The following is a 12,411-nucleotide window of genomic DNA, read 5'->3' on the forward strand; positions in this document are numbered from 1 at the left end:
TTTTCCTTTTACACATAAGAAACTAGCCCTGCCCCATTCCCACCTCCATAGGACATCCCTTCTTAAAGTGCACATGGATCCTCATGGGAGTTTTAGGCAAGGTACTATCTAGATGCTATGACCAAGAATCTACTTTAATAGGAGAACAAAACACACCAACATCAACAATACCCTAGACAGGCACTACACAGGCATGCACTGAAAGAATATGCTACCGATTGCCAGATTTGGGATGTCACCCCTGAACTGATCCTGAAGATCCATTTACACTAATATAAACTCTGTGAGTGTGTGAGCATGTACACACGGGTGGCTCGGGGGTATACTCATGCAATGGTATGAAAGCTTGGAAAAAAGTTTTGATCTAATTTCAAGGGTTGTCCATACAGCAGTGCAGTATTGACATGCACCAACTCTGCCAAAGGGCAATAGAACGAAAAAGACCATGGCACAAGGTTTTAAACAATTTGAGGTTTAATTACATAATGCTCCTGTAGATGTTCTACCATAAACACAACTGTAAAAATCTACATCCTATTTGTAGGGCATTTTCCCACCTCCCATCCCTTAAAAGCTGTACAGTTATAAAAAAATGTGACTCTCAAGCAAAATAAACTTTTTTTTCTTTTTTCGCAACGTACAAAATAAGTTAAATGATTTAGAAGATCTTGAGCCATTAAGTTCCACAATGACTGTGTTCTGGTTGTCCATAAACATAACATGCAGGCTCCTGGCCTTGGACCAGGATGCAATAAATACAGGTCAAACAAACCCCAAACACTTAAGTTAGACTCCTTCTGAACTGATGAAAGTCAAGAAAATATATAGTTAAACAAGCTCACTTTAACTTATATCATCCAGTGGCAAAAACAAAGAAGGTTATTCAGTCCTTTGAACATTTTCTGGCTTGTACCAGTTTGGCAAAACAAAAACAAAAACCAAACCAAGCCCACAAATACAGTTTCTTAATTTTTTTTCTCATTCAGAATGTCTAGAGCTTAGTAAATCCCTATTCATCTGGTAATTTATGTTCTTTCACATACATTGTATAGGACAGACATATCTGAAGCACTAAGATAAAAGCAACAGCTCCATGAACTTAGACTAGTGAGTGTGCCAGAACAGCATCTCCCAGAGCAAAGTCGTAGAAATATGAGATGGGGCAAGGAGTTGTGTACATGACCAAAAGGAGTGGAAACATTAAGGGAACTCTGTTCTAATCACCTTCTGAGAGGCTCTGTATGAGGAACACATGTTGAGTGTACAATCTAAAGTGGTTCTGCACCAAGTCTATTTTGGCTTATGACTGTTTACATGGGAATGACTTATCCTCAGTGTTAATGCAGCCAGTTACCTAGCAAACCTTGGCACTCAAAAGATGTTAAATAATTTAAGTTAGATTGAAATATTTTGAAAATTAAGTGGAAGCATAACATAATAACCCAGTTTAAAAACTGGATGAAGCCAGGCGGTGGTGGCACATGCCTTTAATCCCGGCACTCAGAAGGCAGAGGCAGGAGGATCTCTGAGTTCAAGGCCAGCCTGGTCAACAGAGTGAGTTCCAGGACAGCCAGGGCAGAGAAACGCTGTCCAGAAACAAAACAAAACAAAAAAACTGAAGAAAGCAGTTTTCTCTCAGGATCAGGATACAAACAGTGAGGAAATTAACCAGTAATTAGCTTGCCACTTCCAAGGTTATACTAGGAATGGTGGATAAAATGGGAATGAATTTTATTCTCAGAGTTCAATAATGGATCGAGTTAAAACAGACAAGGACTATGTAGACTACAGCATACATATGGTTTTGGCATTCTCTGCTTCTTAAGAGAACCAGAAATATATTTTGAGAATGTCAAACCGACAAAAACTATTTGTTCTCTAAACTTTCTATAATTGAATCATATTCATAATTTTGTCACAACTATTTGCTTTATATTTTTATGTCAGTTCATGATGAATTCACCTTTCTTGTAGTTATCCAGAATGTGTATGTATACACATTTTCTCTTAAGAAAAATCTTCATCTTTGTTCTAAAGCTGAGACTGTCCTGAACTAGAGATCTGCTCGGCTGCGGCAGCTGACAGTGGAGTCACAGCATTATCTGAGTGTTAAAAAGATTTGTTAGGTGCTTCTTGTCCTCTGGTGGAACAATTAGTAAGTGGACAACACCTCTGCCTACAAATGAGGGCAAACGGGCATTCCTGTGACAAAGGGAACTCCAGCCATCCCACTTAACGATTACTAACATACTTGCCAGCATTTTACTCTCAATTTAAAGAAGTGTCCACATTTTTCTTAATATATTCACTTTGCTTAAATGTCTTATATAGGATAGGTTCTATCAACTAGAAAGTGAAAAGTGAGTAACATTCTTTTAAAAACCTTTCCCCCCCACAATTTCATCATTAGTATCTGAAGTTCTTGGTTCTTTGGCAGATTACTTTTTAAAAAATAAGTTACCAGTAAACTTATGAACATGAACTCATTTTTTTTTTTTTTGGTTTTTTGAGACAGGCTTTCTCTGTATTGTTTTGGAGGCTGTCCTGGAACTCGCTCTGTAGATAAGGCTGGCCTCGAACTCACAGAGATCCACCTGCCTCTGCTTCCCGAGTGCTGGGATTAAAGGTGTGAGCCACCAACACCCGGCCCATGAATTCATTCTTAATGAAACTCCTTTTTATCCTCTGAATAACAACCTTTTCCAACTGGAGAAAGATGTCAAGGACGAAATAACCTCAGTGTATTATGTGTATTGTTAAAGACACATCACTTTCCAGTAACATTCTACAATAAACACCATCTCATCACCACACAGGCACAAACCAGTCTGAGTCCTTTACCTACACTATTTCAATTCTAAGTTCTTGGACTTTAGAAATCTGGCTAGTTTTTCAACTTTATTGAAATGGCAAACTAAACACTTTGAATACTATACTGCATCTTCCTAAAATGCATATGCTGTAGACTAAGAGTCTGATACTGGGAGCTTAATACAAGTTCAACACTTGTATTTGAAAAGGTAGGGGGGGGTCACTGAAGTTATTAAAAGGAGATATTCTATCAATATATTGTAAATCTGAATCTATCATGGATTGAAGATAGTTGATCCCTACATTACTGTTTTCCTTTCCATTCTCCAGTTCTTAATGGTTGTATCAGAATTTTTGATACAGAACATTTATTTTGACAGCAGCAACAGAAACCTCATTGGGAGCATCTTCCAAGTGAGTATTTCTGAGAGATAACAGACTCTGAGGGACTGACTCTAAACACTAAACAAGGCAGGAGTTCTACCCAGCATGCATAAAGCCCTGGATTCAATCTCCAGCATGAACAGAAACAACAAAGCCAAGCAGCAGAACTCTCTGGATACTAAGAATTAGTATGTATTAGCTGCCTGGATTACTCTTGATAGCCAGTTGGTTTAATGAGAATGTAAGGTTAGAAGGGAGACACTCAGTATCAAGCTGACACTGGTACAAGTTTAGTAAGGATCAGATAGCACAAAGTGGTTTTGAAACCCCGTCAGTGGGACATTTGCTAAGTGGAATACTCAGTCTTTACTGTAAAAATTACTGTGGGTTTTCCATAACAGCAGTTACTTCACATTCCGCATGCTGTTGCATTAGCTACTCATTTACTAATTCTAATCATCTGTATAAATGATGAGTAGAATTGATAGGTGGATGCAAGAGCTGGTGTGTGCAGAGGTAGAGACAGGCACATGGGAGAGTTTCTACACCACAGTGGCTTTACCTGGCTGCAGGATTGACACCTTCTGAGACAGGGTGGCAGGAACCACGTACCATGCACTAGTAGGAATCCTTCTGCCTGCCTGTTCTAGACAGTTAAAAAGTTTACTTAGCTCATTTTTAAATAAAACAGCTAGAAAGGAAGTTTTACAAGTGAATGGGGCTCTGTTTTAGTCCTTTGCTTCCTGTGACTACACGCCCACCCGGTCCTTCCAGCACAACACTGTTTCAAGATAAAACCACAACTGGTTTTGTAGCAGCAGCTGCTGCATCTTTTTTTTTTTAAAGGTTGCTTTCACTGTTCATTGTTACACAAATACAAGTTCATCACTAGAATCAAAGCAAAAATATTATTGGACAAGTTCTACAGAACTAAAATGAAACATTCAGTAACTGAAAAAATCAGCACTAAACTTTAAAGGGCAGAAGGTAAGATTTAAGGGCAATATCTGTTGAGGAACAGAAAGTAGGAGCATAAAGTTTCCAGAGAGATCTTTATGATACAAGTCTAATGCCAGCTTTTAATGATAAAAAAGAAGTGGTTTACTGTACACTGACTACCACATATAATGCTTAATCTGAAAAGAAAAATGAAGTTCCTTGGGCCAGCAGCAGAAACGGTATGTCTATTGCTGGCAACAGACGACACTGGATCAGAAAACCCGAATCCCAGGGCAAGAGCACACACCGAAGCAATGCTAAAGGCTTCAGGATGTGCCAGGCAAGAATCACAAATGCTACAGTTGTCCAGGGTTAGGGCTGTGCCTGAAACTTCACAACTGTAACAGAAACTAAGATGAAGTTCATATGTTAGTGTCAGCTATGTTACATTATTTAATTGGAAAACCGCCTAATTCTTGAAGCAAAGGGCGAATCCTTAGAGTGTTGAGATGTTTAAAATGGAAGTTATGTCTATTAAGTATATCAGCGGTTCTCATTCAGTTCTGTTGGTTGTGTGACTATAAATGGATTTTAATAGAAGTATATAATGGCCAAAGGCCAGAACTACATTCAAACCCTGCTAATGTATCCAGGCAGATAGAAAATTCCAACACGCACACGCACTCTCTCTCTCTCTCTCTCTCTCTCTCTCTCTCTCTCTCTCTCTCTCTCTCTCTCTCTCTCTCTCTCTCTCTCTCTCTCTCTCTCTCTCTCTCTCTCTCTCTCTCTCTCTCTCTCTAACTCAAAACTAAACACCTCCCAAAGGAACTGCTTTGTTTGTAGACTTCAATTTGAAGTAGATACTAAGGGCAAGAACAGACCAGTTAAAATTCACCTGAAAATCCCTTCTCAATCTTCAAATGTGCTAAAATACCACTGTCAGCTTAGTATCTCCATATATGTCATATTTAGATGTATTATATTCAAAATGACATCTCAGTAAACATCATATGGCCAGAAGAGTTTCATTACTGGCAAAGTTTATAGTGTACCTGCATTTCAGCAAAGTCCACATTCATTTCACTAACTTCCCACCTGACACAGTGTAGTAGAGGCCATCATATATATTATCACAGCATAAAAGCTGCTGAGACCTCCTGCAGCACAAACTGGCTGTCAAAGCTTCATTATACAATTTACTATACAAATGCTTTTCAGATGATTTTGTGTGTGTGTTTTTAAAACAAGAAAGCCTGCTATAACAGAAACTTAGGTTAAAGTGTTTTTATGATGGTACTTCCATGGTCTCTTCTTTATTTAAAGTGTGATAACTCCAAGAGTAAACAGACTGATTTCACGAAGGCTATTACTAAGTGAAGTATGTACGATGTATCTACAATTCTCAAACTGCAATAGTACAGACTTGAACCTTTAAACAGTTTGTTAATCATCATCTATGCCATGAATGTTTAAATATAATATATATTTAATATGAAAAGCTAAAGCACAAGTGCTTTCTCCCACCCTAAATCCTGTTTTGGGCCCTCACAGATTTGGAATGCATTCGTATCCACCCTTTTCACAAAGTCAGGAGAGCTCAGGAAATATAAAGTCAAAAATATACAAATCTTTGTTGTTATTATAATAAGATTTTTCCCCATGAATGAAATTACCAAGGACCATGAACTTGGAAAAAGAAAATCAAAAGGAATTTACAGCAATTATTAATCTTCAAAGTTCAAAACTGGTCACTTCACAGAAAGACTTCGGGATTTGTTGAAATTTTTCTTCTAAAAAGTCGTTCTGTAGTGGAGTTTTCTAGGAAAAATTAAACAGCTTTTACTAACTGGCCCGCTGGTGTGAGAGCTACCGTGGAATAAATTAGCACAAAATGGAAAGAAGTCTTATAACTGTTCACTGTTACAGACATAATCAACAAGGTCAGTCACTCGCAAAAGCTCATCTTCATCCTCTTCTGGGACCCCCACCTCCTGTCCACCACTTGTCCCATTGGGGGCTAGACTTGCACTGGCTGTGCCGTTGTCCTTGGGGGTCTGCGACTTTTCAGTTGGCTTGCCCATCAAGTTCTCAATGGCTTTGCCAGGGCTCTGTCCATTGGTGGAAGGCAAGTCCACTAAGCTGTAGTCCAATGGGCTCCCTACTTTGCCCACATTTTCAAAGTCCTCTTCCTCATCACTCTCTATCCGATAGGGCTTCTTGCTGCTCTCCTGCTCTGAGGGCAGGACCCTGGGCTGGTTGTCATGGGCAGGCTGTTCTGCATCTCCACGACCATTGTCACAGCTCTCCTCATCTGTCTCAATACGGTGTAGCCGCTTGCGGGATCGTTTGCCTTCCTCTTCATCATCCTCATCTGCTTCTGAATATTCATCTGTGCTTCGGCCCCGTTTTCGAACAGACCGCTTAGATTCTTTTGTCAGCCCATCATCTTCAGAGTTCTTGGACATATAGCTCTCTAGAATAAACAATATTTAAGCTATTGGCACAGGTAACCATAAACACATTCAAATAGTCCTTTCTTTCCCATGTCCACCCCATGTTTTCCTCTTATGAAATACTGTTCTGTAATAAATAGACTGATAAGATATCTAACTCTCACCACCATCTGTAACAATGCTCAATAAGATCTACTGTGTATTTTACTTCTGATTTTAAGAAAAAGTAGATTGGGGGGTGGGAGAAGAGGGTCTGATGGTCCTTGAATTAAGTGAATGTAAGTTAGCCACAAACTGAGAAACTCTTCCTCTTATTCCTAAAATTGAGGAGTCATGTAAACATATTAATAAGCAAAGGTTAAAACTGCAGGAAGGCATGGGGTACACACCTAAAATCTCCATACTTGGGAAGTACACACACACACACACACACACACACACACACACACACACACTAAATAAAAGGAAATCTTAGCAAAACTATCCACAATTTGATAACATTTTCCTTACAGCTATGGACCAAGTTCCAGCCAGCATAATCTCATCCCTGTTCTCCAAACTACTGCCTTGTTCTTAAATTTATTGATAATATAAGTAATCTAGCAAATTAGAACCCACATGGGATTGTATCACTCCACTGCTCAAAAATCTTCTAACTACTTCCCATCTCACACAGAATAAATCCACAATCCATGCAATGCTCTATTCATATAGTAGACACAAGTTATGTGGTCATTTTAAACCAATTAAACAAAAATTTAGTTCCAAGTTCAAGCCAGCTACATTTCAAGTGTTTTAAGCCATATGAGATTAGTGCTTACTGAATTAGCATGGATACAGAACATCCCTATTATTGCAGAAATCTAGTTAGACAGCTGGGCTTTTTATCTGAGATTACCAATTTTATTTTAGAGGGGGAGAGTTAGGTGAGACCCCCATGTTCTACCAAAACTACTAATTTTTAAAAAGGCAATTACAGACAATATGTAAATTAACAGATATGACCATCTTCTAATAGAACCTGATCTGCACAAAAATATTGATTTGTGCAACCATGTGCACTGTAGCTTGCTGACTTCTCATTCTCTTGACACATTCAGTACTAACCACCCTGAGCTTCCTGTTCCCTGAATGTGCTGGGCACAGTTAGATAGGTCAGGCTTTGAGTTTGTTGTTCTGTAAGTATCACTCTTCCTTTAGATAGCATGTAACTCCTACCCAACATATCTTGTGTGTGTGCGTGTGTGTGTGTGTATGTGTGTGTGCGTGCACACGTGCGCGTGTGGTGTCCTAGAGCCTCTTGCATGCTGGGAAAAAGTATTCCACCACTAAGTCCTAACTTTCCCCCTAAATATTGTTTTTCTCACTCAGGAAATCTGAAATTTCATGTGTCTAACTCCTTTTCTCTATATAATATCTTATATCCTAATATTTATTTTATAATTTTTGCATCTACCTTAAGTGTTACATGAGGGCTACTTTGTTCTGTCCAATTCCTAATTCTTACACGAGGGTCTAGTGCAAAAAATACTCACTTTTAATGGCTGGATTAAAGAATTTAGTTTTATCTTTATGACATATGAAGATACCCAAGACTAAGTCAACCACATCCATTCACATATTGTTTTCCTGCTCTCATACTCTCAAATTCTATTTCATGATTAATTTGTAAAAGTAATATATTCAAAACAGATCACAAACAATTATAGATTAAATGCCTTAAAAGGTGGAAGATAAGAGTCAAGGTCTCTGAGTTTGAGGCCTGCCGGGTCTGCAGAATGAGTTCCAGGACAGCCAGGGCTACACAGAGAAACCCTGTCTCAGAAAATAATAAAATAAATAAACAGATAAACAAAAAGAAAAGAAAAGCAAGCACACAGAGCACAAGCCTGAACGTTCTATGACACACAGGAGACACCATTTACCTTCACTCTCTGAGCTGGAGAGTCTGCGCTTATGAACTCGCCTGATTTCTTTACCACGTCGTATACTCTTCTGGGAACCATCACTCTCTGAATCTTCTTTGTAGTTAATTTGTCTTTTCTGGTTCCTTCTTGATCGCCTTCGCCGGGTTTCTACAAAATCATCACTAAAGTCATCACTAAAGTCGCTTTCTGTTTAGAAACAAAGGGGGAGGATAAAGAAGAACAAAATTTAAATCCATTGGTATTTTAACATGCTTTAGGCTATAAAATATAAAATCAATAGAGTCTAGTTGTAAACATTTCAGTTGAGTAAGTTTTATAAATCTCATTTTCTTTTAAAATAAAAATCAGTTTGCAAAATGTCACAAATGTACACTTGTGGTTTTTTTGAGACCAGGTCCGTAGCACAGACTGACCTTGACCTTCTGCTCCTCTTACCACCACTTCCTGAATACTGACACTACACGTGTCCATCCCATATGCAGTGGTACTTCAAGCATGGTAGGCAAGTATCAACTGAATAGCCCAGCCTCACAAATGCATACTATTATCAGTTAACTCCCAAGATAAAAAAAGTTATGAAAGAAAACAAGACAGAAGAAGGGAGAGTACATAAAGGGTGAGGAGGAGATGGTTGGATGCGCAGCTCACAGGTAGAGTGTTTGCCTGGCACTTGATCCCAAGCAATGCCAAAAGAAGGGGGAATGTTGTTAACATCTGTTTGGTAACTCCATAATACATTCAACTGAGAACAACCAGCTGGTCAGAGTACAGAGTAAGTGTGGAGAGCCTAGCCAAGAAGGACATCTATATCACACACAATTCCCCCAAGGCTCAGGCACCATCACAGAAGAGGGGTGGAAAGACTGTAGGAGCCAGAGGATGGTAAGTACCTGGGCAAAACTGTTTTCTGGACAAGAAAGGACAGCTGTACTTGTGAACTCACAGAGCTGTGGATTTCTGCACAAGATCAAGTTAGGACACATTTGAGCATGCAAGAAGGAGGGGCTCATAAACTGAGAAGCTGAGGAGATGCTGGTTGCTTTTAGGGGAAAGTCAATTTTTTGGTAAGGGTGTGGTCCCAGATAGGCATGTTTCAGTAGTTGGTCCTAAACCGATGAGCACATGGGCAACAGAGATTGGACAAAAAGACATACCATATGGTTGGAAGGGGGTAGATCTGGGAGGAACTGGGAAAAGTGAAAGAATGAATGTATATAACTGAAGTACATTTTATGTATTATGATTTTCAATAAAAGTAGATTCTAAAACATAATGGTTTAATTACAGCAAATGTTTTAATATTTATTATCATTCCTCAATACATAATTACCAAATTAGTCTCTGGATTGCATTGTTAGAATTTTTGATTTTTAAAAATGCTGTTTGAATTTCTGAATTGAGTTTTATAAAGAAAATATAAGTACATCTGTTATCAACAGTATGCAAAATTATGTTTCCAAAGTAATTATTTTATTAAAATTAAACATTTTCTCCATTATCTGGGGGCTGGAGATATGACTCAGTGGTTAAGAGCATTGGCTGCTCTTCCAGAAGACCTAGGTTCAATTCTCAGCACCCACATGGCAGCTCACAAGTGTCTATAACTCCAGTCCCCAGGGGATCTGACACCCTTCATGAACAAAACAGCAATGCATGGGAAAAAAATACATTAAAAAAAAAGATTCTTATGATTGATTCAGTCAATGTTTGACTTTTATTATCTATTTCATAAACTTAAGTACTGGAAGTTGTGTAAAAGCTTCTCAGGAATAAAAAGTTATGAGTAGAAAGTTTAAGAAGCCCTAGTGTGTGTGTGGGGTTTTGGTCCTCATGCTACAACATCTCAAAATATTCTCAGAAATACCCACAGAATTTATCATAATTTAACATTCTCAAAGAGTTGGCATGAAGGTAACACATGAATTTATATGAATTTTCTCAGATGTGCTCTGTATGAAAAAAGTTATAAGAAAAGGAATCCAGAATCTCATCAGGACGCCTAAGTCACAGCTGAGTACAATTCTGACACCATGGAACTCCAGAAGCCACAGGAAGCAACTGAGTTGCTCGGATAGAGACAGAAAGCATTTTACCAGAGTCTCTACTATTCTCCTCAGATTCTTCTTCTTCTTCTTCTTCTTCATCATCATCGGAGTACTTTTTCTTTGGGGTCTTTCTCCGCAAACGCCGGCTTTGTCTCATTGGCCTAGAAGGATGCCGCCTGAGTCTTCGGCTACAGAAGTCTGTGTCACTGTCTTCATTAGATGGTGGATCTTCTTCACTTTCATCTGGGTTTTCATCAGACACAACAAACTCATCTTGAGATCTGTGCAGGAAAAGCCAGAAATGTCATGATGGTGCACTCAGTGTTTGTTTTGTAATGGTACAGTTGGAAGTGATAACCAGTTTTTCATAGTTCCAAACAACAACTGTAATGAATCCAGTGAAATGTTAATATTTAAAGACACATCTAGAAAATTATGTCAACTTCTGTCTATATATCAGACAGATATATCCTCTTTGTAGAAGCCACGAAGATAACTGATGCTGGGGGGCTGGAGAGATGGTTCAGAGGTTAAGAGCATTGGCTGTTCTTCCAGAGGACCCGAGTTTAATTTCCAGCATCGACATGGTGGCTCACAACCATCTGTAATGAGATCTGGCACACTCTTCTGGCCTGTGGGCATACAGATGCTGTATACATAATAAATAAATCTTTAGAAATGTTTAAAAAAATGAGCATACTGTTCTCTGGTGTTAAAAAAACTGATGCTGAATTTCATAGGTAACTTCTGTCACTGACCTCTTTGGGATGCATCTTAAATCCAAAATACCCAAAAGTGCTCAATATTTCCTAATACCCCTCTTCTATCTCCAGCCTGATATATACATTTTTTTTAATACAAAAAACTTGGCTTCTTCTTATGGGGAGGGATGGGGTACTTGTACCTGTATGTGAATATCAGCCAACATTGTAGAGTTGGTTGTCTCCTTCTACCTTTACAAGGCTTCTAAAGATGGAAATAGGGTTGCAAGGCTTGGGTGGCAAACACCTGTACCTGCTATCTGGTATTGAGAATCATTCACCCATCATTATCCCAATCGCATGGTACATATCCTGACCAAACTTTTCACCTCACACCTTAACCCTTTAGGTATTTTTTTAAAACATTTTCAGGGCAAGTTCAAATTTGTATGCATGAAAACAAAGAAACAGAAAAAACCCATTCCATAATTTGTTCTTTTTTATGTTCTGATTGCAGCTCCACCAGAGCATTCTCTCTTTCATCCCCATACTCTTAAAAAAAAAAAAGATTTATTTACTTATTTTGTATGCAGTATTCTGCCTGTGTGTATGCTTGCACATCAGAAGAGGGCACCAGATCTCATTACAGATGGTTGTGAACCACAATGTGGTTGCTGGGAACTGAACTGAGAACCTCTGGAAGAGCAGCCAATGCTCTTAACCTCTGAGCCATCTCTCCAGCCCCATCATCCCCATATTCTTGTTTTTCAGGGAATTTCCTAACTACTCCTTGACATTGGAGCATGTGGCTTCTTTGTTCGGGTTGCTTTCTTTTCTCATCCCGCCTCTAATCTCATATAGCTGTTCAAAGTACTCATTCTGCACGTGTTGATTCTATGTTACCTCTTACTGTGAGGTTTTCCTGACTACCTTAGATGGACACAAGTACCTTCTGTACCATACCTTTATTTTACCTAAATTACAGAGGCAGGCAGTGCTGAGTAACTTCCTACTACATGTACTACTGAGCCAAAAGGAGAAACTCTGCAGTAGTTTGTATTTGTTTTGCATAAAAGCAACCCTAATCCTAATGTTGGATTAGTTACCCCTCCAAACCTCTACAGACCACCAGAAGACAGTAATTACTTAC

The 12,411-nt window shown here is 38.8% G+C and overlaps 1 protein-coding gene across 1 annotated transcript in view; it reads right to left on the reverse strand.

The window, feature by feature from the left end:
- Positions 1–456: 456 nt before the first annotated feature.
- Rsf1 (remodeling and spacing factor 1) overlaps positions 457–12,411 on the reverse strand; it is a 104,310-nt gene continuing 92,355 nt past the window's right edge. The window contains exons 14-16 of the mRNA XM_005073947.4: positions 10,609–10,841; positions 8,513–8,701; positions 457–6,607 (exon numbers count right to left, since the gene is read on the reverse strand). Of these exons, the coding sequence (XP_005074004.3) occupies positions 6,039–6,607; positions 8,513–8,701; positions 10,609–10,841 (991 nt within the window). The 3' untranslated portion in view covers positions 457–6,038. The remainder of the gene's footprint in view (positions 6,608–8,512; positions 8,702–10,608; positions 10,842–12,411) is intronic.

This window comes from Mesocricetus auratus, unplaced genomic scaffold (assembly GCF_017639785.1).
Source record: "Mesocricetus auratus isolate SY011 unplaced genomic scaffold, BCM_Maur_2.0 Super-Scaffold_4256, whole genome shotgun sequence".
NCBI lineage: Eukaryota > Metazoa > Chordata > Mammalia > Rodentia > Cricetidae > Mesocricetus > Mesocricetus auratus.